At 45.9% G+C, this 26,265-nt stretch overlaps 1 protein-coding gene across 8 annotated transcripts in view; it reads left to right on the plus strand.

Moving 5' to 3' along the window:
- The first annotated feature begins 974 nt into the window (after positions 1–974).
- The window catches only part of C3h20orf96 (similar to human chromosome 20 open reading frame 96), a 30,632-nt gene continuing 5,341 nt past the window's right edge, over positions 975–26,265 (plus strand). Inside the window, exons 1-6 of one of the 8 annotated variants that reach the window (XM_006235249.5) lie at positions 13,089–13,170; positions 13,373–13,430; positions 13,845–13,902; positions 14,425–14,524; positions 20,626–20,741; positions 24,648–24,806. In XM_006235249.5, the coding sequence (XP_006235311.1) occupies positions 13,894–13,902; positions 14,425–14,524; positions 20,626–20,741; positions 24,648–24,806 (384 nt within the window). In that variant the 5' untranslated portion in view covers positions 13,089–13,170; positions 13,373–13,430; positions 13,845–13,893. Of the gene's footprint in view, positions 1,097–13,088; positions 13,171–13,372; positions 13,431–13,503; positions 13,672–13,745; positions 13,903–14,424; positions 14,525–20,625; positions 20,742–23,375; positions 23,445–24,644; positions 24,807–26,265 lie in introns of those variants that run through there. The other 7 variants (XM_008762378.4, XM_006235247.5, XM_063284406.1 and 4 more) reach the window with 7 other exon arrangements.

Here is a 26,265-nt window from a genome sequence, read left to right on the forward strand (position 1 = left end):
GAGATGAGCAGGGGTTCCAGGCTAACACCCCAAGCTCTTTGGGTATAGGGGCAACAATTCAGAACTGGCTTCTTCCTGCCGAGAAAGAACAGCCTGGGGTAGGAGAGTAGGGAGTAGGTGGGGTCCTGCTCATTGGGAGGTATGAGTGTAGAAGCATTTGGTTGACTGATACTTGGGAAATTTTATGAATCTATTCCTGGAGGAAGAGGAAAAAGCATGGTGCTAGCAGGGGGTGGGGGGAGAGAAAAGATTAGTATCATTTGCCCTATGAACAGAGCTAGCCATGTAAAGACTGAAGATTGTCAAGTCCAGCATGGCCTCAGAAAGGATAGTGTGGCAGGGTTTCTGCCTCCCTGCCCCCCAGCAGAACCAGTAGTGTGTGGGCCTCCACAGGTGTACTGGCTGGATTTGTGTGTCAACTTGACACAAACTGAAGTTATCATAAAGGAGCCTCCCTTGAGGAAATGCCTCCATGAGACCCAGCTGTAAGGCATTTTCTCAACTAGTGATCAAGGGGGGAGGACCCAGCCATTGTGGGTAGTGCCATCCCTGGGCTGGTAGTCCTGGGTTCTATAAGACAGCAAGCTGAGCAAGTCACTGGAAGCAAGCCAGTAAGTAGCATTCCTTTTGCAAGGCCTCTGCATCAGCTCCTGCTTCCTGACCCGCTTGACTTCCAGTCCTGACTTCCTTTGGTGAACAGCAATGTAGAAAGTGTAAGCTGAATTAACCCTTTCTTCCCCAACTTGCTTCTTGGTCATGATGTTTTTGTGCAGGAATAGAAACCCTGACTAAAGGGTTGGGGATTTAGTTCAGTGGTAGAGCACTTGCCTAGCAAGCACAAGGCCCTGGGTTCAGTCCCCAGCTCCGGGGAAAAAAAAAAAAAAAAAAAAAAAAAGAAACCCTGACTAAGACAACAAGTGTTGACAGTTGCTGTAGGTGTAAGGCTTGTTTGTTTAATAGTGTATATATTTTCATGTTCTTTTCTTGTTCCTCCTTAGGGGAATGCTCTCCCTGCCAAAGTTAATGACTCCATGATATTTAGAAACGGTATGAGTCCAAGAGGGGAGAGTGTGTCCCGTGTTCCTCAGCAAAAATGGTAAGTGCTGAGACCTTCAGGATAGCCCTTAAAGCTGTGAGAAAGAACTCTGAGAACATGAGTTCAAGAATACATAAATGGGATTTTTCAACTATGCAAAATATGAGGCAATATTAATTCTATGAAGGGCTTCATGGACCTGAAAGAACAGAGCCAACTGCCCTGATGAGTTAGTAATGGGAAATTAATAATAGGGGTACCAGGAAGTAAGAGTGGCGATCTCAGGCGAGATCCCACCCAGCTAAGCTTATTGTTTGTGTTTACAAAGACAGAGCTCAAGGTCTGTCTACAGAGCAAGTTCCAGGACAGCCAGACTTAGGCAATGAAAGAATTGGAAAACAGAAAGCTAACTTTCTCACATAAAATAGCCCCAAAGGTCCTGAGTTCAATTCCCACCACCACATGGTGGCTCTCAACCATCTATAGTGGAATTCCATGCCTTCTTCTGGATTTGGCAGCCACAACACTGTACCCAATGAACTGCATAGGACTTGCTATGGTATAAAATGTACTTGCTGTCTGGTTCATTTGTCTTGAATGTGTTCTGTATTCCTAAGAGTCATAAAAGGCTGATTTGTGGGATAATCAAAAGGGAACCTGTAGGAAATGACTGAATCTATATGTAAATAAAATACTGGGCTTTGGTCTGTGAGGGAGAGCTACCTAGAGAGCCGTCAGAGCATTTTGGGGATTTTTTCTAACAGGTTTTCTGACTTTTGTTGGGAAGCCCAAAAACTATCTGGAGAACTATTGCAGCTCTTTTAGAATTTTTTTCTAGCAGGTTTTCTGACCAAAGTCAGCTGTCTTGAGCAGACTACAGAGCTATCAGCTTGCATCCCATCACTGACATCATTTCTTCGCACCTCCCAAACCCCCTTCCTCTGAAACCCTTCTCCAAGCTGAGGCTGGTCCTTGGCAGAAGACTTAGAAAGAGCAGAACAGAGGTGTGTCCTGGTCGTATTGGCAGAGTTTTTTAGACAATTTGTGGAGTGACTCGATCTGGGTCTCCACCAGGCCAGACTCACTGATGTCATTAATAGTAGCATCTCTTTTCCCAAGAACTTGCAGGTGTCACCCTTATTAGTCATGAGGATGTTAAGGGCCCTCTAGTTTTGTAGGGCCATTGAAACATAAAAGAATCTTATTAAGATTACAAAAAGAGGTAAGTGTTAGACATATTAGCACTATTGTAATCTGTACTGAAACCCATAATGTAGAAAAGGCAGTAGACTTAATACTTTTGTGTCAGGATAGAGGCCTGGAAACAATTGAAATCTGATTAATATTAAAGCTCTGAATTTTGAAGTTTTAATACAACAGTAACACAGCAAGGGGAAGAACCTGAAACATCTGTAATAAATTATTTTTTAATTTACGCCTTTACATCTTTTAACCTTTGTACTTTTCAACTTTAAAACATCTTTTTAGACCTTAAAACAGCTTTTTTGTTAAGAGTCTTAGAATTTAAGCTTTTATATCCTCAGACACCATATTCATATCTCTTTTTATCCAGCTTTTTATGAAACATAGGTGGCTTATCATTGAGAGCAGTCGTTGCAAAGTGTTCCTTTAGATAAAGGAATGTCAAGTTGTATAGATTTTTTTAAAAGTCTAGTTGTGAGTAAATTTCTGTCTAGACCTACTAGTAGCAGGTCTAGGAGAGGGAGGCTTGAGGCCTGACTTTTAACACATGAAGAGAACAAAGAAGGCAGCTGAAGCCTTGGTTTTTGTTGCTAAACTGATCTTCAAACCCATCAGAGCCCCTAAAAGGATAAGTTTTATCTGAGTAAGCAGGAAGCATAGAGCCAGCCGCTTCAGGTCTACTAAAAATGACATAGCACTGGGCTACCTAGAAAGCCAGTCATCCAAGGTTCCTCTGTGGTCCATGGGGCATCAATTTTGGTCATCAGGCCCAGAAGATCTTACAGACTTCTGTGAAGCAGGATTGAAGAAGGACTGTCTTACCTTGTTAGGGAAAGCCAGTCAGTCAACGTCACAGTGCCTTGCCCATCCACAGTTTGGACAGTGAGCTGTCAACAGTTGAGGCAAAGGGCAGTTTATAGCCCCGTGTCCAGTTTTGCCGCATTCAAAGCAAGCATCAGGTGAAGGTTTTTCTGTGCCCATCTTTGGAGGAGATCAGGAGTGATGTCAGGAGCCAGTGTGTCTCTATTACAAAAAGCTTTATTAAACATTATCAATTTCATATTCTGTAGACCTCCAAAGTGTTTGAGGACCATTCATTTATCTAAAGTATATATAAATAGACAAATGTTTGTTTTTTGACTATTTAGTTTTTTTTTTTTTTTTGGTTCTTTTTTTTCCGGAGCTGGGGACCGAACCCAGGGCCTTGCGCTTCCTAGGTAAGCGCTCTACCACTGAGCTAAATCCCCAGCCCCGACTATTTAGTTTTTGTTTAACTTTGAAAACATATATAGGAGGCTAAATAAAGCTTGTTTTGATAATTAATTGTGATGATAAGTACAGTTAGGAGCATACTAAAGACTATAATTATGAGGTAATTGATAATTAACTTGTATGTCTTAATTATGTTTAAGCTGAAGATAGTGTTAGGACAGAAAGGGTTAATGAGTTAGGACAGTGACAGTTTTTTGGCTTTCAGGCTAAGGGAACCTTGGCTGAGGGGACTGTTATCGCAAGGTCATAAATGTTTTGTAGCTTACTTGGTTATCAACAGTGTAGAATTTAGCTCTAGGAAGGGAAGGGGACAGTGCCTTGGGCATTTTTGGAGCCATGGCAGTGAGGATTGTTGGCAGTAGAGTTGGAACAAGTTTTGGGGGCCATGGTAGCAATGGAGGCAGGGGTGGTGCCAGGGGAGGGGGCTTGCAGGGGAACGGTTTAGAGGGACAAGAGTGACCAGTTGTTAAGGAATATTGGAGGGGTTGATGTCACAGTACATGAGCATTGAGGCCTCCCGGCCAGGCCAGGCTACACTGTGCAGAGTGGGCAGAGTGGGAGTGAGTGTGGCCTTGCCCGATGGGTGAAGAGAAAAGGGAGGTTACCAGGATGGGGGTGGGGTGCAGGAACTTAGACAAGCTGAAAGGAAGAGTCAGGGTTACGTTGCAAGAGCCAGGGCCATGTGGAATGCAGAGCAGGCTGAAGAATCAGACTCTGTAATTTAGAATCAGATTCATAGACAAGTGAGCCCTCTGCACCTTAGGAGGATTAGATTAGCAGCCTGGTTTGGAGCAACCATCGTAGCTTGTGCTGACTTAGTGGAGCCTTGAGGTTTATTCTGGATCGAGCTGCCGCTGCTGATTCTTGTGTGGTGTTTGTCCAGGGCACAGGACTGCTCATTTGTGTTTGGTGTTTAGTTAGCGCACTGAGCTGCTGATGTACTGACAAAGAAGATTGGAATCACCCCCAAAAAACTACTTCTAAACAGGTCCACATGTCCCTGTTCCCTATTAACTTTTCTTTTGCACTACCTCTGGTTGGTGATGGGTTAGAAGGGAGGTTGAAGCATTGAGGAACTCTTATTAAAGTAGGTTTTGAAAAAAACCTAAGCCTATAGGTGGCTCCTGATGTGTCTTAGGCATCACAGGTAAGATGCTTCTCGTGTAGTAGACGACACACTGTGAGGGTTAGCATTGCTGTTTAAAAAAGTTGGCAGAATGGCCACTGCCGCTGGGCGGTTTCTTACCTTTTTGAAAAAGAATGGGGTAAAAGCTGAAAACTCAGAAGGCTCACTCAGTTCTCTTCTGTTAGAAAGACTGCAGAGTTGGCTGTGCACATAGAGGGTTTGCAGACAGAGGTTGAAGAGCTTGGGAAGCAAAAAGAACCAGTGGGAGAAGACTAATAGGGTTCAGGCTGAATGTCTGAGACCAGGAATTTACTGCACACTGAAGGAGGGAAGCAAACTAGGCTGGATGGAAAGCAGCCACCCTACCCTGCTCCACAAGACTTTCACTGTCAGGTCAGGGTCAGAGAAGAGCAGGAGGTGGTCCAGGGATAACGGGTTAATGTTCAACCAAGTGTACACTAGAGGATTTGTTTGGGCCTACAGAGGTGACTTCAGCCTTTCCAGTCTTTATGCAGCAGATGCCTGCTAACGATAGTGGTCATACCTCTAATAAGTTGACAGGGTGTCTAATAGAAATGCTAGATTTAAAGCATTTTAAAGATGCTATTGTATTGTATTTCTTGCATTCTCCATTCATGAGAGAAATGTTAAGTAACCGTGCTATGCAGCATAGAGGTGGAAGATGGGAAGGGATGGATGTTGGATACTCTAGAAGCTGGTCAACAATTACAATGGTACTTGTGGTGGAGGCATATAAAGCCACAAAAATAGAAGAATGTAATTTAGCAAGGGGATAAATGTTACTAAAGACCAACTGCTTGGGGAGGGCGTTATGCTTACTCAGAAGACCAAACCCGATTTGATGATGTCGTTCAGTTTCTACTACGGCCCAATAGCAGGCCAAAAGCTATTTTTCAAAGGAAGATTCATTGTTTGCAAATGATGGTAGAGCTTTACTCCAAAATCCCAAAGCTCTCTTCTGTGATTCACCTATAGGGGCCTGCAAATGGCTCCAAACAGCCGCTCTATCTGCCACGGAAACCTCAAGTACCATGATGTGGGACAGTGGACCTTGCCAGAAAACTCGGTACAGTTGAGCAGGTCCAGAGTGCCCAGCACCCGCCTGAGACAGTAGGTGGCTCCCTGCTCCCTACCCAGATTCTTGGCCTGGAACATGTGCCACACTTCCTACATAAGGAAAGGCGACCTGTGGCCGCATAGCCCAAAACAGAGTTCTCCAGGCCAATGAGGTATCTAGGAGCCCTGAGGAATATCCGATAAGCGTCCCTTCCCAAACATTCTTCCCTGCCAGGCATTTAATATCTGGTTCACCCTGTCTCCAGTATCCAAGTAGACCCACTAAATGTTATGTTTCTTTCTTGGTGGTGGGAGGGGCCAGATGCAATAATCTATCTTTCACCTTAGAAGGAATATCTCTGCGTGTCCCACACCACTGGACTCCTAAGAATTTCACTAAGGGGCTGGAGAGATGGCTCAGTGGTTAAGAGCACTGACTGCTCTTCCAGAGGTCCTGAGTTCAAATCCCAGCAACCACGTGGTGGCTTATAACCATCTGTAATGAGATCTGATGCCCTCTTCTGGTGTGTCTAAACAGCTACAGTGTAACATAAATATAATAAAAAAATAAATCTTAAAGAATTTCACTAAGGTAGATGGTCCTTGAATTTTGATTGGATTTATTTCTCTTCCTCTGATATACATATGTGTTACTAATGAGTCCAAAGTGTTTGCTACTTCCTGCTCACTTGGTCCAGTCAGCATAATGTCGTCAATATAGAGCACCAATGACTATTTTTTTTTTCTTTTTTTCGGAGCTGGGGACCGAACCCAGGGCTTTGCGCTTGCTAGGCAAGCGCTCTATCACTGAGCTAAATCCCCAACCCCACCAATGACTATTTTATGAAGAGACAGATGGTCAAGATCCCTTCTAACTAAGTTATGACACAGGGCAGGAGATAATACATCCTTGAGGTAAAACTGTAAATGTATACTGCTGGCCTTGCCAACTGAAAGCAAATTGCTTCTGGTGGTTCTTATAGACAGGTACTGAGAAGAAGGCATTTGCTGGATCAATGGCTGCATACCAGGTACTGGGAGATGTGTTAGTTTGCTCAAGTGAGGAAACTACTTCTGATACAGCAGCTACAATCAAAGTTACTACCTGATTTAGTTTTTAATAGTCAACTGTCATTCTCCATGATCCATCTGTCCTCTGCACTGACCAGATAGGAGAGTTAAAGGAAACCACCACCCCTGCATCTTTCAAGTCCTTGATGGTGGTACTAATTTCTGAAATCCCTCCAGGAATATAATACTGTTTTTGACTCACTATTTTCATTAGCAGAGGCAATTCTAAAGGCTTCCATTTAGCCTTTCCAACCATAATAGCCCTCGCTCCACAGGTCAGGGAACCAATGTGAGAATTCTGCCAACTTCTAAGTATATCTATCCCAATTATACATTCTGGAGCTAGGGAAATGAACACAGGATATGTTCGAGGACCGACTGAACCTCCTAGTTTGACATCAGCAAAAAACTCCATTAATCACCTGGCCTTCATAAGCCCCTACTTTAACTGGAGGGCCACAATGTTTCTTGGGGTCTCCTGGGATCAACATCAATTCAGAACCAGTATCCAATAGACCCCAGAAAGTCTGATTATTTCCTTAACCCCAGTATACAGTTACCCTAGTGAAAGGCCGTAGGTCCCTCTGGGGAAGAACTGGAGAAAGGCTAACAGCAAAACTTTTAGGTGTCTTATCAAGATCCTTCCTCAGGGGAACCTGGTCAACCCTTCATTCAAGGGGTTCTGAGTCTGCAAACTGGCTCAAGTCTGGAAATTGATTCACTGGCCAAGACTGTCTTTTGCCACTGTCCAATGTAGCCTTTCTTCATTTGTTTGAGAAATTTTCTGCTTATACAGGTTAAACAGAAATGAGGTAAGCTTCTTATCTATTTCATGCCTAGAAACACCATGATTGATTAGCTACTTCCAAAGGTCCACAGGAGTCATGTCATTATAAAATTCACCTCTCTGGGCTAGAGAGATGGCTCAGTGGTTAAAAGCACTGACTGCTCTTTCAGAGGTCCTGAGTTCAAATCCCAGCAACCACATGGTGGCTCACAACCATCTGTAATGAGATCTGATGCTCTCTTCTGGTGTGTCTGAAGACAGCTACAGTGTACTTTAAATACATACATACATACATACATACATACATACATACATACATACATACATACATATGTAAATAAATAAACAAATAAAATACTTAAAAAAAGTTCACCTCTCCTGTGCTGACCATTACGGGCTAGGTCATTGTGAATGTTTTGTCTATGCTGTCCATTATAACTACAATCACCTTGTCTCTGGCAATTCAATGCTGTCACCTGGTCCTTGTTACCTCGGGGCCCAATTAAATCCATTGCCTTTAATTCATCCAATTGAGCAGCAGCACTCCAAGCACAAGGAAAAGGACAAGAGCGAAACTCTTCAAATGTGCCAGTACTCCTCTCACCAGTTTGCGTCTTACAGGATTGGTGAAGGGCATGCTCTCTGGGCCTTCCCCTGGTGGAGGAGTAGCTCTCACACAGTGTATTCACTCTAGCATTGCCATTTCCCTGAGCCTTAAAATCCCTTCATCAACACTAGGCCAAGAAACATCAGGCATCTCCAGTTCCTTGTCAGTAGGCCATCTTTTGATAAACGCCTCAGCTAACCATTCAAACAAACTTCAGCATCTTTTTAAACTCTGGGAGCCTCCGTATTAAACCTAGAATCTCCACTCAGAGGGTCCGTGTCAATAAACTCAGCCTGCTCTACTTTGATGTTCCTTCCACCATTATCCCACACCCTTAAAATCCACCCCCACACATAGTCCCCAGGCTTCTGCTTGAATGAATTAGCAAACCCATTGAGCTCCTTAGTGGTGTAGCACATTTCCTCGTGGACTACACTTTCTACTTCTCCTCTAGGCTCTTGCTTTCCTTGAGTCTGGTTATGGGTCTGGAAGAAACTGTTGGGTGAGCCCTGAGGAACATCAGTATTGTCTTGCCTGGCATTTTCTTCAAAGAAAGTCACCACTGGTTTATTAGATAATGAAGCTTAATTTCCTCATGTGAGAAAGGCATTATTTCAAGAGGCAGGATTGAGGGCACTACTTGCTCAGGTGAGGTAAACCCTTGAGAATCTGAGGATTCAAAGGTCTCAGCTTCAATAAGGTCCTCCCATCCATCCCCATCCCAAGTTATAGGATCCCATTCTTTGCCAATAAATGCCGTTACTTTAACCGCTGACATCCTCTGAGACTGAGACTTGACTCTTTGCCGTAACTCAGCCAACCTTATAATGAGGGCTTCAGCAATGGATTTTAAAATGTATTAATTACTTTTATTCTTTCTGATACAGAATCCCATATAAACTAAGGTGGACTCAAACTCACAGTTCAGGGTGATTTGAACTCCTAACCCTCCTTCACTTGCTTCCCATGTTTTGGAATTTACAGGCACACTTCATCATGCCTGGCTTGCTGGCTGGCTGGATTGATTGATTGACTTATAGGCTGGCCTGAAACTCCATTCTCTTGCCTCAGCATTCTTTCTTTTTTAAAGATTTGTTTTTATTTTATGTATATAGGTGTTTTGCTGGTGTGTAAGGATGTAGGTCATATGCATGTTTGTACTTGCAGAGGTCAGAAGATGATGTTGGGTTCCCTGGGACAGGAATTCTAGGATTAGAGATGGTTGTTACTCACTACGTGGATGCTGGGAATCGAACCTAAGTCCTCTGCAAGAGGCCTAGAGCCATCTCTAGCTTTCTACCTCACATTTTCATTTCTTTCTTTTCTTTCTTTTTTCTTCTTTCCTCTTTCCCTCCCTCCCTCCCTCCCCCCCTCCCTCCCTCCCTCCCTCCCTCCCTTCCTTTGCTTTGCTTGTTTTCGGATTTTTTTTTTTTTGGTTCTTTTTTTTTTTTTTTTCTCGGAGCTGGGGACCGAACCCAGGGCCTTGCGCTTCCTAGGTAAGCGCTCTACCACTGAGCTAAATCCCCAGCCCCGCTTTGCTTGTTTTCAAGACAGGGTTTCTTTGTGTAGCCTTGGCTATCCTGGAACTCACTCTAGATCAGACTGGCCTCCAACTCAGAGATCTAACTGCCTCTGCTAGGATTTAAGGGTGTGTTCCACCACCACTTGGCACCTGCCACAGCTTTTTAACCACTGAAATCACATTGATCTATCTATCTATCTATCTATCTATCTATCTATCTATCTATCTATCTATCTTTAAAGTGTTTACAGCTTTTCCCAAAACTCCAAATAGACCTTTCTTCTTGGCCAGTGTGTGTGTGTGTGTGTGTGTGTGTGTGTGTGTGTGTGTTACATTTTGTGTGTAACATAGTGTGATACTCAGAGGACATTTTCTGGGAGTTGATTTTCTCACTCTACCTTGAGAGTCCTGGGATAGAGCTCAGGTTGTCAGGTTTGATGGTAAGCCCCTTTACAGACTGTGGACTGCACCAGCCTTTTGCCTGGTTTAGTAGATATTAACTTCATTGCACTGGTGAGTTCTCGTGGTACAATAGGCCTTAAAAATGAAGACACTTGGTATAGTGATTCCTCTATCCATTTCTCTGGGGGCTGTCAGGCACACCTTGGTATTTAGGACACCCAGGTTCTTCACTTTTTCCTCTAATAGTTTCTTTTGTCTACTATGGTGGGCATCCCACTTAAAATATTCTCTCTCTCTCTCTCTCTCTCTCTCTCTCTCTCTCTCTCTCTCTCTCTCCCTCCCTCCCTCCCTCCCTCATCCCCTCCCTCCCTCCCTCCTTTGAGACTGGATCTCAAGTGGTCACGTAGCTCAGCTCTGTAGATAAAGATGGTCTTGAACTCCTTGATCCTCCTGCTTGCATCCACAGAGTGCTGGGGTTACAGGCGAGTGCTGCCATGTCCTTCTTGAGACCTGCTCCTTTTAACATAACTGTAGCCATTTTGTATTCAGTCTCTATTTTGCTCGAGGTGAAATTAAGTTCGGGTTTTTAGACTCCACTTTCCAGAAGTCATTATCAAAGGCTGACCCTGAAGAATGCTACTAATAATCCAAAAAGTTATGGTTGAGTCGCTCATGCTCTGCTATTTCAATGTTCTGAAGTCCCCGTTCACACCCGTCCACCATTCCTTACCTCACTCAGGACCAATCACGTTAAAAGATGGCTGATAGGGGGCTGGAGAGATGGCTCAGCGGTTAAGAGCACCCGACTGCTCTTCCAGAGGTCCTGAGTTCAAACCACATGGTGGCTCACAACCATCTGTAAGGAGACCCGATGCCCTCTTCTGGTGTGTCTGAAGACAGCTACAGTGTGCTTATATATAATAAATGAATAAATCTTAAAAAAAAAAGATGGCTGATAATACTTTGTCTAGTTAGACAAGAGTGCAGTTCCACTTCACTGCTTGCCTTCGAACTTTTGCACCTGGTCTTTTATATAGAAAGCCTGCCATGAGGACAGACTGGTGCCATGCAGGTTGATGTCTATCTGCAGGTGGGGGCTGGCACAAGTTAAGACGAGACCCGTGGGCTGGAGAGATGGCTCAGCCGTTAAAGGCTAGGCTCACAACCAAAAATATAAGACGAGACCCGTAATTGGACAGCAAAAAGTAAGACAGGGACAGTTTTTGTAAAGTGGGGGAGAAGAGAAAAAGGAGGAGAGTCAAGATGGAGACAGAGGACAACCCAGATCCATGTGACCTTAAATGGCCACAGGTAGATATGAATATTTGTTTAAAGATTTATTTATTTATTCTATATAAGTACACTGTATCTGTCTGCAGACACACCAGAAGAGGGCATCGGATCCCATTACAGATGGTTGTGAGCCACCATGTGGTTGCTGGGAACTGAACTCAGGTCCTCTGGATGAGCAGTCAGTGCTCTTAACCACTGAGCCATCTCTCCAGCCCATGAATATTTCTTAAGGGATGGATTTTTATAGGTTATTTACCTTATTTAGGTGGGCAGTTTATATCATCAATTGGCTCTGAGTTCATTGTGTGGACATATTGTAGATTGAGAATTTGACATATAAATCTGATTGCTAAATTATAAGCCTTTTGAGTCTTGATTTTAACGGGTTGCAGGGAATGTGAGCAGGGTTCACCGCAGAGAGCCAGCCAGGAGAGGGTGGCCAAGACATTCGGCTAGCAACAGGGGTGGAAAGACCACTGGGGACAGAGAGTAGCTCTGGGTAGCATGGTGTGGTGCCCTAGAACTGGCCTCCGCTGTGATGAGCGAACCAGCTAATGCCACGCGGCTCTATGGAGCAGGCACTGGGGCAGGATAAAAGATAATATTCTAATAATTACAGCAACAGTGCCACAGTTAGGTCTTCCTTCTCATGGACCTGGATGCCCAGTATTATGGTGTGCATTTAATAAACTGTTCTTTAATTGAGGTTGGTGTATGCATGCTTTGTGTAGCGACTCCCAGACCCCAACAGTCCTGCTAGCTAGCACCTATGATTTATACAGGGTGGGAAAAGTTAGGAGCTTTGCCCTAGTGTTCTACAGTAAAATCTCTCTGTTGGCATTCTGGAGATTTTTTTTTCTTTCTTCTTTTCTTTTTTTTTTTTTTTTCGGAGCTGGGGACCGAACCCAGGGCCTTGTGCTCGCTAGGCAAGAGCTCTACTGCTGAGCTAAATCCCTAACCCCCATTCTGGAGATTTTTATATTATTCTTTTGCATTTGTTTTTAAACGGTAGTGCTTTGTGATGACCGCTACTCTTGGTTGTCAGCTTGACTATATTCGAAATTAACTGACTTCCAAAAATAGAGGGCAGGCACACCGTGAGGGAATTCTTTTTTCTTTGCTTAATCTTTTTTCTTAAAGATTTATTTTATTTATATGAATACACTGTAGCTGTCTTCAGACACACGGGAAGAAGGATGGTTGTGAGCCACCATGTGGTTGCTGGGAATTGAACTCAGGACCTATGGAAGAGCAGTCAGTGCTCTTAACCTCTGAGCCACCTCTCCAGCCCTCTTTGCTTAATTTGAAGTAGGAAGATCTGCTTCTAATCTGGGTTTTGAGAAGGGAAGACACACCTTTAATCTGGGCCACACCTTCTGCTGGCACCCTGGAGGAGGAGGAAGCTTTTGCTCTTTGCTTGCTGTCCCCTTGCTAACAAGTCTGTTCCTTCACTGACATTAATGCCTACTTTGGGATTCCAGCACCAGCTGGGACATCCAGCCTCATGGACCTAGCAACTTCTAGATTCTTGGACTTTTTGTTCACACCAGCCGTTGTTGAATTAGTAGAAATTATACATATATATATATATATGTATGTATGTATATATATATGCCTAGCCCCGCCCCCCAGCTTATCCTTTGAGGGTTTCATAGATGCATAGAATGTACCGCGATCATATGTACCCCCAACTCCCCTCTCGCATCTCCTCTCTTCCCTCTCGGATCCTCCCTCCCATCCATGATGGAAAGTCGGCTGGCTTGATTTCCTTCTGGTCAGACATCTTTGAAAGAATGGGAGTGTATGGGATTTGGAGTAAGAGTTTGGGTGGTGATTGATCCATTGATGCAGGAGACAAGTGTATGTGCGGGGGGGTGGGAGTGGGGGTGAGGACGGAGGATGTGTGTGTGGGGGTGTCAGTGAGATGAACATGTCAGTCATGATTTCTAATCTCCACGATATTCTCAATGAAATAGGAAGCAAAATCAGGAGTGAGGACGAGAAACAAGTGTTGGAAGTTGGATGAAAGCGGAGGTAAAGAAAAGACTGTTTGAAAATGTTAGAAAGTCCGCGGGGCCTCTGCGGTTTTGCCTGGCTAGGTTAGTCTCCCTCCGCATTCCAAGGTTGCGTTTCCTTGGAGACTAGACGCTGCTAGCGGAAAGCGGCCTGGTCTCCTTGGGATCCATTCTGAGACAAGAGGTGGCAGAAGCCTCACGGGTATCTGGAGTCAGTTTGTACCTAGAGAATCAGGATTCTTTTCCCCAATGGCACAGAAGTAAGCAGAGAGCATGGGGGTTGGGGAGGGGGAAGCGTATGCGTGGGCTCCATCCCTCAACGGTTGCTTTCCAGGCTCCAGCTCCTGGTGTCCTTTGGTAAAGTGGGGCTGCTGGATCCCTGCTTGGGCTGGGGATAATGGCACTTCTCCCACCTCCCCTCAACTCTTTCCAGACGCATCAACTCTAGAACTCAATTCGCAGGGCACAAGTTACAAGTACATATGAGTTCGGTGAGTTTAGGGGTGGTGTGTGGGGTGGAGAGGTGGGGCAGACAGGTGGGTGGGAGGTGGTGGGGGAGGATCTCCATGACCCTGTGTTCTACCTGCCTTCAACTCCAATGGTGATAACGGATGGATGAACTCTGGGCCTGAATGCTAAGCTCAGAGCAAGCCTCCGAACCTCACTTATGGCCACTCACGATCTGATCAGTGAATCAAATTGCTTGCTCCCTGTTGCTACGGTTGCCAGAGGGTGGGTCTTGCTTTCTGTTTCTTCAGCTTCTTAGTACCTCGTAGCCTTGGTTCTGGCTGTCTGGTAAAAACAGACAAAAGCAATGGCCAGTAGTCACAGAACCACTGCAGGCCTTACAAATACTTCTCAGAATTCTTACACCAACTCAGAGAGTTAGTGGTTAGAGGTTCACATGTGGGGTCACTTACTCCAGGATATGGATCCCCTGAAAGGACAAGTTGGAGTTGAACCCATCAACCCTGTGACTCTGTTATGTATGATGGCATTGTGTTCCCTAACAGGGGGCAGAGAAGAACTTGAAGCCATCCACCCTGCCTCCCCTCCGACAAGCCAAAGGCCACAGCAAAAGGAAAACGAAGAGTGTCACTAAAATCCAACCAGGTGGGCAGAGGCTCTTGGGAGTGATTGTGGATGTTGGGGATAAGCTGTAGTGGCTGCTTGTTCCCTTGCCACACCATTCATACTATGGCAGGCTAACTGGTGTGACAAAAAGCCTTCGATGTTCAGGTATTGATGTGGAAATTCATTTCCCAGCAATGCATCTGTAGAAGTATGGTGCGGAGCTGGTCTGCTCTATACAATGATTCAGAGATGTGGGCTCCTTTCACCCCATTGATCTAATGGTTGGTAAGTCTAATGTCAGGGACCAAAGAGAGAGCAAGAACATATACCACATGTATTCTTTCCAGGAGCTGTAACTCCCATCACATGACCACCCCTAACTGGGAAGCTGGGAACTGTCTGGCTCTATGTTCAGGAGGGGAACAGACAGTCTGGGAGAATGTACAGAGTCATCTTTAGCACATCATTGTTAACCTTTCCAGGGGAATTCTGAGGGCTTGGTTTGAGCAAATGTGTGTTCTCATCTTGGCGGTGCTGTTCACTTACTTGGAAGAGTCATCTTTCAGAGCCTTAGGCATCTTCATTGTGAAAAAGGACCATTGCAAGCTAGGCAAGGTAGTGCACATAGTAATCCTCCTAGCATTCAAGAGGCTGAGGCAGGAGATAATGAGTTGAAGAGCAGCTTGAGATTCAAAGAGCCATCTCTGGGTTGTGTAGCTGTTTCTTCCCAATAGAAGCATTCCCCAACCCTGGAGGGAGAAGTAAAGGAAAATCACAGGGTTCAGGAAGTAAAGGAAATTAACAGGGCTCAGGAAGTAAAGTTATAAGGCTCAGGATATTCCTTAAAAGCCGCAGAGCTCCCAAGGACTAAACCACCAACCAAAGAGTACACATGGAGGGACCGCATGGCTCCAGCCGCATATGTAGCAGAGGGTGAGCTTGTCAGACATCAGTGGGAGGAGAGGCTCTTGGTCCTGGGAAGGCTTGATGTTCCAGTGTAGGGGAATGCAAGGGCAGGGAGGTAGGAGTGGGTGGGTGGGTGGGGTAGCACCCTCATAGAAGTGGGGAGAAAGGATAGGATGGGGGTTTCCTGAGGGGAAACTGGGAAAGTGATAACACTTGAAATGTAAATAAATAAAATACCCAATAAAAAGAAAAAAGAAAAATTATACAAAATAATTACACCCACAAAAATAAAATAAATAAAAAAGCCACAAGGCGGGGTTGGGGATTTAGCTCAGTGGTAGAGCGCTTGCCTAGCCAGCGCAAGGCCCTGGGTTCGGTCCCCAGCTCCGAAAAAAAGAAAAGGAAAAAAAAAAAAGAAAAAAAAAGAAAAAAGCCACAAGGCTCCTCCTCTAGCTGCCCAGAGAGATATGGCAGAGCTGTTTGCAAACAAGGAGCTCCAGGAACACAGCTTTTGTGAATTTTCATCCACGCGTGGCGTGGGCTTTGGGAGATACAGCTGCTCGAGTCATCTCTGCCATGCATGCTCCTGTAACTTAGTCCTTAAGTCCTCCTCCTTCAAGTAACCCTAGAAGACTCTGGTTCCAGTGGCTAGACTTGGTTAGAATAATGTGTCTGGTCTGTTGTTTGGTGTCCTGTCTACCTGTTCACACCTCCTGACTTAGCGTTTTTCTGCTGTGAACGGACACCATGACCAAGGCAAGTCTTATAAAGGACAGTATTTAATTTGGGCTGACTCAGGTTCAGAGGTCCAGGCCATCATCATCTGGGTGGGAAGCATTGGCATCATGAAGACAGACTTGGACCTGGAAGAGCCAAGAGTTCTATCTCTTGGTCCGAAAGCGTCCAGGAGGAGACTTTCTTCCACAGAAGAGATTCTCTTCCACACTGGGTGGAGCTTAAGCACTAGGAAACCTCAAAGCTCACCTATATGGCAATACTTCCTAATAGTGCCACTCCCCATGGGGCAAGCATATTCAAACCACCACAAGGCCTATGACCAAGTGTGGAATTTGTTACATGTTATGCCAATAGCTCAATCCAGGGAAGAAAGATATGAATAACAGAATCCTTTAAAATAAAAAAATCGGGGGTGGGGTGGGGTGGAGTGGCTAGCAAGATGGCTCAACTAGTTGAGGCGCTTGCCAAGAAGCTTGAGGACCTGAGTTCGATCTCTAGGTAGAAAGAGAGAGCCACCTTCAGAAGGTTGTCCCCTGACCTCTACACATATGCTATGTGTCTTAGTCAGGGTTTCTGTTCCTGTACAAACATCATGACCAAAAAGCAAGTTGGGGAGGAAAGGGTTTACTCAGCTTACACTTTCCACATTGCTGATCATCACCAAAGGAAGTCAGGCCTGGAACTCAAGCAGGTCAGGAAGCAGGAGCTGATGCAGAGGCCATGAAGGGATGTTACTTAATGACTTGCTCCCCCTGGCTTGCTCAGCTTGCTGTCTTATAGAACCACTACCAGCCCAGGGATGGCACCACCCACAATGAGCTGGGTCCTCCCACCTTGATCACTAATTGAGAAAATGCCTTACAGCTGGGTCTCATGGAGGCATTTCCTCAGGGGAGGCTCCTTTCTCTGTGATAATTCCAGCTTGTGTCAAGTTGACACACAAAACCAGCCAGTGCACTATGGTATACAGCATTTATGAATTGTCACCCATGCTGGGGTGGGTTTTGAGTTACTCATGCTCCTGTGACCCCCATCCCCATACTCCTGTAAGCAGCTCCAATAAACTCACAGGTTCCCTAAGCTAGAATTGGGCAGAATCATTCCTTTGGTTTGTCATCGGTGCCCCTAGGAAAAGTCATACAACACCCAATGCTGATAAGGAAAGGCTGGAACAGGCATGCATTGCTGGTGGCTTGTAGAAAGACATCCCACTCCAAAATGATGAGATACACGACGTTCAAACACAGCTCTGTTCTTTTTCAAAAATGGATGACTACTAATATTTTTTGTGTGTACGAATGTGTGGGCAGATGCACACAGTTGTGTGCAAACATGGAGACGCATGTGCTAAGTGTTCTCTATCACACTGCCTACCCATCTGAGGCAGGGTCTCTCCCTGAACCTGGGGAACAAGTTTTCTCAACTAGGCTGGAAGCCAGCAAGCAAGGTCTGCCTTTCTGTATCGGCTAGGAAGACTGGATTGGTGAGCTCTGGTGAGAGCTCAGGTGAGATGTCCCTCACTATAATGAAGTGGAGAGCTAATGAGTCTAACACTTGATGTCCACCTCTGCCTTCTCACGCATGCTCACACACATGCACCTGCTCCCATACATGCAAACACAGCTGCACATGCAAAAAAATAATCCAACAAGGTACAAACAAAAACGCAACACTTCTGTATGTCTGACACCAGACTTGTGCACGTGAGTAATCTTGTATTCTTCTAAAGTCCCAATAGTTTAGTTTAACACATGTCCGGGATCCCAGTACTTGAGAAGCAGACCCTAATCCTGCCGGAGGATTAGGAGAAAGCTATCCATGGCTGTGTAGCTTGTCCAAGACCCTGTCTCAAAAATCTACCAAAAAAGTTAACATATATATATATATTATATATAATATTATCATCTCAGCACTTATACTAAAATTTTCCCAGAATTAAGGATCTTGATCTGTTAAATACTTAGTATGGTTGCACGTGGAGTAGGGATGTTGGCAGAGATCGAGGCTGGAGACAGGCAGGTGGGTGGTGGTTGCAGGTTGGTACAGAATCATCTGACAAGAAGCATGGTTTTTTTCCCCCCTCATCTCCTTCATCCCTTACTTTGCAGCCTAAGCTGCCCTCCAATTTGTTGATCCTCCAGCCTCTACCACCCGAGTACTAGGACCACCATGCCCAGTTTACACAGTACTAAGGACTCCGGGCTCTGTGCATGCTGGGCCAGCACTGTACCAATCGAGTTCTAGCCCCAGCAGGGTCCTGAGCATCTCCACTCTGTCTGAAATGCCTCTCCTAGTATCATAGAGATGGTCTACTGGAGTTCTGCATAGCTGCAGTGATCCCTAGCCTGTGGCAGTACTAGTTACTATGACAGTAACTAGGAGCATGTATCGGGCCCTGAAGGTGTGGCAGGTCCTATGTCAAGCACCTTAGGGCAAAGTGACACCCAACCTTCATGACCCACTTATGAGGCAGGCACGGCTGTTCATATCTTATAGGAGGGAAGGAGATGACATGGCCTTCCAGATGACAGAGCTACTAGAAAGCCCTTCCTGCCTGCCTCACCTGATCTTTCTTCCAGCCAGGTGGGGAAAGCATGCATCTGGGTTTGTCTGACACTCTGTCCTCCTCTTGCTCTTGCTACCCCTGTGTCAGGGGCTGGAAAAACAGCAGGGCCGTGTTCTTTATTTTTTTCTTCATTTTTTAAAAGATTTATTTATTTATTATATATGAGTACACTATAGCTGTCTTCAGACACACCAGAAGAGGGCATCAGATCTCATTACAGATGGTTGTGAGCCACCATGTAGTTGCTGGGATTTGAACTCAGGACCTCTGGAAGAGCAGTCAGTGCTCTTAACCACTGAGCCACCTCTCCAGCCCCCCTTTTTTCATTTTTTTTTTTTATTAACTTGAGTATTTCTTATATACATTTCGAGTGCTATTCCCTTTCCCGGTTTCCGGGCAAACATCCCCCTAATCCCCCCCTCCCCTTTTTTGTGGGTGTTCCCCTCCCCATCCTCCCCCCATTGCCGCCCTCCCCCCAACAATCACGTTCACTGGGGGTTCAGTCTTAGCAGGACCCAGGGCTTCCCCTTCCACTGGTGCTCTTACTAGGATATTCACTGCTACCTATGAGGTCAGAGTCCAGGGTCAGTCCATGTACAGTCTTTGGGTAGTGGCTTAGTCCCTGGAAGCCCTGGTTGCTTGGCATTGTTGTTCATAAGGGGTCTCGAGCTCCTTCAAGCTCTTCGAGTTCTTTCTCTGATTCCTTCAACGGGGGACCTATTCTCAGTTCAGTGGTTTGCTGCTGGCATTTGCCTCTGTATTTGCTGTATTCTGGTTCTGTCTCTCAGGAGCGATCTACATCCGGCTCCTGTCGGTCTGCACTTCTTTGCTTCATCCATCTTGTCTAATTGGATGGCTGTATATGTATGGGCCCGTGTTCTTTATTTTATTGGTCTCTCTCTGTAGTCCTGGCTGTCCTGGACTCACAGAGGTCTTGGTGTCTCTGCCTCCCAAATGGGACTAAAGGGGGTACAACCAGGCCTGGCTGTGGTGGGGATGATGTTGGCCGCGGTGGTTCTTGACTGTTGTTGTAAAAATATAAAGAATAAGAAAAAGTATAGTTGTCTTTTACCAAGTTAGGTCACACCGCAGTGCTCCAAGATATCTGCTAGATATCTTGGCGGAAACACATCCCAACTCCACGGCAGTGGCCCAGTGTCTCCAGCCGCCGCACATTTTCCTACACTCAAACTGTCACATAAAAAACACACAACACAATAACCTTAGCTCCAAGTGATAAGATATAATTGCCCACCTAAACATACAAAGCCCAATACACATCCATCCCTTAAAAACATTCGTAACAACCTGTAAAGGTACAGTGTGGAATCTTAAAGTCACCTGCCATATTTTCCTGCCACGGCTTTTCTCCCTCTCTCCTGTCTCTTCTCCTTTCCGTTCCAGTCTCCTCATCTTCCTTCAAACTTCTCTCTCACCCACCCTTCCTTCTCATCCAACAACAGGCCTCCTCCTATCCTGTACCTGCCCCTCACCTGTATTTTACAGATTCAATGGGGAGAAGGTTCTGGTGAAGTCACCTGAGTCCTGAGTACGGGACTAGGCACGTACGTGTCCTTGGGGCAGTGGAATTAGCATCAAAATATAGATAACTCCAGGGCAAACCACTACACTTGACTTCCTTTCTGGTTGAGAGTGTGGTTGGCCTTGGGGAGGGGTTCCACCCCTGGCTGTCGGGTCTTGCTAGCCATCCCTCTCACATCTTGCCATTGCATTCTCCTGGCCTTGTCCCTTCCCATACCATGCCCAGGTTGTGGCTAGGTGTTTCTTTGTGGTCAGCAGTTTCATCCTTTGTCTGAGTCACATGGTAAATCTGTAACGAGGGGCCTGGGGCTGGGGCCTATAGCACTCTCTGGGACCTGGTCCCAGCCTGTATCTACCCTCACCTTCTGTCTACCCTTTCCCATCTCAGTAGCACAGTCCCAGGTCTCTGTAGATATGACAACCGCAACGAAGACTCCACGAGCACTGCGAAGACGGGACCAACCGCACCACGGGAAAGTGCAGGCCAAGGTCCGGCTGATGAAGGTAAGAGAGGCCTGTGACAGGAGACAGCACGCAGCTCCTCTGACTGAGGCAGCGAGCGCTGAGGTAGCACCAGTCAATTTCTGCCATACAGCAAGCCCATGGACACACACTCACCATTCTTATCTTGGAACAGAAATGACTTGTACTAGGTCACATATCCAGAACACAGTGGTATTGGGAGGGGGGGGGTGTCAAAACTGTCAAGCTGGGCTGTAGTGTTTAGACGAAAGAATTAGACTTTCCTTACTTCTCTGTATTAGAAACCTAACCCAGTGGCTTGTCTTAGGGCTGGCTATACATTGCCATCCTTGCAGAGCATTGCCCTATGGTACTTGGAAAGCAAGCTTCCGAAACCTTCACACCAGCTGATACCATTGTAACTAACTCATTTTCTTTCTTTCTCTCTTTCTCTCTTTCTCTCTTTCTTTCTCTCTTTCTTTCTTTCTTCCTTCCTTCCTTCCTTCCTTTCTTCCTTCCTTCCTTCCTTTTTTCCTTCCTTCCTTTCTTTTTTTTTTTTAAAGATTTATTTATTATAGGTAAGTACACCGTAGCAGTCTTCAGACACACCAGAAGAGAGCATCAGATCTCATTACAGATGGTTGTGAACCACCATGTGGTTGCTGGGATTTGAACTCAGGACCTCTGGAAGAACAGTCCAGCCCTGCTAGCTCACTTTCTTTTTTATTTTTTAACTTTCTGAGACCAGGTCTCACTGAGTAACCCAGGCTGTCCTTGAACTCACGATTCTCCTATCTCTGCCTCCAGAGTGCTGGAGTGCAGGTGTGTGACACTGTCTTATGGTTTCTGTAATCATCTGAACCACATTTTAAAGCTTAAAAAGCCAACGAACCAACAACCAACCAAACAACCAACCAAAAAACCTAACTGGTCTCATGTATCCTACCTTGTCTTAACTCACTATATAATCAGTAGAGGGTGACCTTGAACATAGTGATTTCCAGACCAGGGAGGGTTAAATGGTGAGAATGTGTCTCAAACAAAAAAAAAATACTAAGGAGGCTGGAGAAATGGCTCAGCAGTTAATAGCACTGATTGTTCTTCCTGAGATCCTGAGTTCAAATTCCAGCAACCACATGGTGGCTCACAACCATCTATAATGAGATCCAATGTCCTCCTCTGGTGGGTCTGAAGATAGCTATTGTGTATGCACAAACATTAAATAAATAAATAAATAAATAAAAATAATAAATAAATACAGAAAGAAAATGAAAAGGGAAAACATCTTTGCTTTGAAAATGCTTTTCCCTCCAACCCACCATTTTGCTAGATGGTTTCAATGGATCTATCATTTGTAGGAAGATCTGTTTCTGATATTCTTTTTATCCCGACTGTAGGAGAGTTTATGAGGTATTGTTTGTTACACAGTGTGGACATGAAGATTGTTGCAGTAAACTGTGTCCCTCAGGCTGTCTTCTGCAAGTGTTCTGTCGGTTAGCAGCCCTGACTGATCACCTGTGTGCCAGGCCCTGTTCTGAACTTGGAGATAGACCGGGGCTGGGCTCTGGCCTGGAAGAGACGAGTGATTAAACATATAAAATGAGAAGTGATAAGCCAGAGTGATAAGCCAGAGGCTGTGGTAGCTCGTGCTCGTAATCCCAGCTTCAGGAAGGCTGAGGCAGGAGGACTGCCCAGACTGCATCCTGAGTTCAAGGCAGACTTAGACAACAGAATGAGAACCTGTCTTAAACAACAGCAACCACCACCAAACCCCAAAGACAAAAATAGCAATATTAAGGAGGCACAGCAATAATATGAGGAAACCAAGACTAAGGTTGGAGATTGAAGGGGCCCAGGGGAAAGTGTTGGAGGCCATTTTAGATAGGCTAGCCAAGTAGTGAAGAAGTAGTGTGGGAGACAGCTGGGGGAGGTTGTTTACAACTTATTAGTGCCTGGCGAAGGGCACTGTACAGGGTGTTGGATATGCAACCATGTATGCAGTACAGATACAGGGCTTAAACTTCACTTGAGACACAGAAGAATGAATTAAAAGCCCCCACAGACGATTCTTAATTGATCTAGCGTCTGCTCACAGAGCTCCATGGGCTGTCCTTGCACTGGTGACACCACCACAAGAGTGCAGACACAGTCTGCCCTCCGGCTGTGATTTGCTGCTGGAAGGAGACCAGCAAGTCGATAAGGACAGGCCTAGTACGGGAGACGGGAGTCCTAAATGGAAGTAGGTCAGGAAAGGAGACACAGCTACACATTGTAATCGTATGATGACATATTGAGGTCAAGGTCAGGCAGGAGACACATGAGTTCTGCGGTTAGACAAATTAATTTTTAGAGCACAGGTCATAAAATCCTATTTCTCAGAGTCACTTAGGAGTGGTGTGTGGGGGTGTCAATGTGTATTCAGGCTTACTGTCCCCAGGCACATGAGAGTTGCATTTTTTTTTTTTTAAACAAAGTATTTCTGGATTCAGGGATCTGGAAATGTGGGGTTAAAACCTTGAGTGGCTAGTGGTCACAGACAACAGTTCTGCTAGGCACGACCTGTGTCTGCTATGGAAACTGAACTTCTATAAAGTGGGACTAATAATAGTTCCTGTCTCCCAGGATGCTATGAGGTAATGCAAATGTAGGACACAGCGCCAGCACACGGCAGCCACAATGCACTTGCACTGGTCTTGTTATCAAGTACAGAATACAGGAGCTGAAGGCCAGGGCAGATGCAGGAATCACGAGACCACAGGAAGAGGAAAGAGAGCATGCAGATGAGATGGGAATGGGGGTGGGGGTGGGGGTGGGGTGGGGGTGGGGGTGGGGTGGGGTGTAGAGCCAAAGGAACCAATCTCAGCTGCTGTTTGCTGGGCCCATGCTGAGCTGCCCAGCACAGCCCTAGTGGCTGCACTAAAGATTTTATCTTATTTCTATGTGGCAGTTCTCTGAAGCAGCAGTTAGCCATTAGCTGCTTCCAGTGAGTACCAGTGAGTGATCTGAGGTTAATTAGCTTGTTCAGGTTCCCCAGGATGTCAAGTAGCAGACCTGGGAGAGCCCAGTCCTACTCCCGAGATGCGCCAGCCTCTCCTGGCCACTTGTGTTTTTGAGACGGGGTATTTTCTGTCACTCTCGTTGGCCCGATTAGCCAGGTGATTCTCCTGCTTCAGCCTGTGCTGGTTTGACCTACTTGTGCCACCGTGGATTGGGCTTCTGGTAGCACGAATCCCACCGGGTTCTTGAGGCAGGATAACGGAAGGACAGACACCAAGCCTCTGAAGTCTGTCTTCTCCGGCTCCGTTATCACTTCCGGGCTGTGTGACAGTGGTACTTGACCTCTCCGAGCCTCCACTTGGGAACTGGAGGATGGATGATTCCATGTGTCCTCTGTAGAAAAAATCGTAGCACTTGTTGGCCCTCATGTCCAGTAGGGCATTTCTTGTTATTATTAATATTCGTTACTAAATTTTAACATTAGTGAGCTTACCTACCACTGGGGGTAACCTTGGGCAAATCACTTATCCCTTCATATTCACTTTCCATGGGGGAGAAATATGATAAAAAAATCGTTGTGTTCTCCCCTCTACCCTTCCCTGCTTCTAGTCCAGATCTAGCCTAGCATCTTGGCTGCCTTCTTACCTAAACTGGGCCCTTATCTTGTATATTTTTTTTTGTAGTTTTCACTGATTCTAAGAGGTCTTTGGTGATTGGGTCTATCCTTATCTACTGAATGTCAGTTATTTAAATGGTGATGAGCCACCAACTGTATTCTCATCTCAGAGATAGGATGATGGTGCGGGGATGGTGGGGATGTGTGGAAGCTCAGTGAGTCAAAGGCCGCCCAACTAGGCAGCATTTACTATGGGATGTCAGGGGTCCGGGAAAATCTTTAGTGGCCAGCAGGTTTGGATGACTTTCCTCCCTGCCCCTGCCCCGTATCCGCAGTCAATGCTTCGAAACCAGCGGACCTCGCTCCAGGAGCTCTACAGCCATGAAGGCTACCTCAGCAAGCTCAACCAGGAGCTGATCAAGACCATCTTGGAAACTGAGGACAGCACGGCCTTGAGCGTGCGTGAAATGCTGCAGCAGCAGAACATCCTCGGGGTGAGTTGTCTGCCGCCTCCTTCCCGCGCAGGCGCGCCCTCTGCTGGCTCCTTTCAACCTCTGCGCTCCCCGCTGCCTGTGAGAGAATGCAGTGCCTCATTTCACCAGTCACCTGTGTATTGGAGCTCGGTGGAGTGGATCACAGTAACACTCACCTCAAAAGGGAAGGCGTAGCCGTCATACCTGACCCTTGTGCAGTAGAAAGTATTTGATGCTGTCACTACCACCTCCACTGCCTGCCAGGTGTCCATAGTGAGACACCAAATGGTTTTGTACAATCACATATATACACACATATATGTATGTATGTGTGTGTGTTTCTGTGTATATATGTATGTATGTATGTCTATCTCACAACAACCTGTCAGGGCCGGCACTCTTTTTTTTTTTTAAGTTTTTTTTTTCTTTTTTCTTTTTTCCGGAGCTGGGGACTGAACCCAGGGCCTTGCGCTTGCTAAGCAAGCGCTCTACCACTGAGCTAAATCCCCAACCCCAGGGCCGGCACTCTTTTTACCCTCATTTTACAGATGAAGAAATGGAAAGAGGAAGGCTAAGGAACTTGTTCCAGGTTCCCTAGAGAGCAAGAACCAGAGGCAGGATTTGAACCCAGGCAGTCTTTCCCCAGGACCTATGCCTTTCTTGCCCTGGTATCACTGTTTTTAGGAAGCACAGTCAATTGAATCCACTGCTACCTTGCGGTGGGAGTAACTGGAGTACTGTCTAGAGCCTATTATGAAGTTCTCTCCTGTTTTGAAGATGGCCATCTTCTTACCATGTCCTTATATGCCTTCTCTTTGTGTGCATGGAGAGAGTGCTGCCGTCTTGTGGGGTCACGTTGGTCCTCTTGAGAGGCTGAGGTCCTGTCCTGTGACCTCAATCACTCTTATTTGCTTCCCTAAAGAAGGTCCCTAGCTCAAGAAGCAGTTACACCTAAGAAGCTTGAGGGACACAGCCCGATTTTAACAGAGACCAAAGCCACACAGTTCTTCAACCCATGGAAACTTCTTGTACACACACATACGCACATGCACATGCACACACTCACCCTTACATGTGGAAGCTATTAGGTGGTGGTGTTCGTCAGGACATGTGTCCTGTTCTTTATTGAGACAGCATCTCTCCCCGGAACCTGAGGCTTGTGTGTTAGGCTATGTTGGCTGGCTAGTGTGCCTCAGGGATCTGCCTGTCTCTACACTACCAGTACTAGAATTGTAAACCCACAACATCACTCCCAGCTTTGTACTATGGGTCCTGGGGATTAGACTATCCTGGGTACACCTCTGGGCCCTTGGGAAGAGCCATTATGTGACACCTTATCTACGTACAGCCTTCCCTCTAGTGGGGTCATGGTAAGTTGCAGTTAGCATTGGACATGTGCTGCACTAGAGGTGAGGAGATTTGGGGATCCCAAAGGGGACCTCTGCACAGTATCAGGAAGGCTTTCCTGGGGAAAGCCATG

This window comes from Rattus norvegicus, chromosome 3, assembly GCF_036323735.1.
Source record: "Rattus norvegicus strain BN/NHsdMcwi chromosome 3, GRCr8, whole genome shotgun sequence".
In the NCBI taxonomy this organism is placed as follows: domain Eukaryota; kingdom Metazoa; phylum Chordata; class Mammalia; order Rodentia; family Muridae; genus Rattus; species Rattus norvegicus.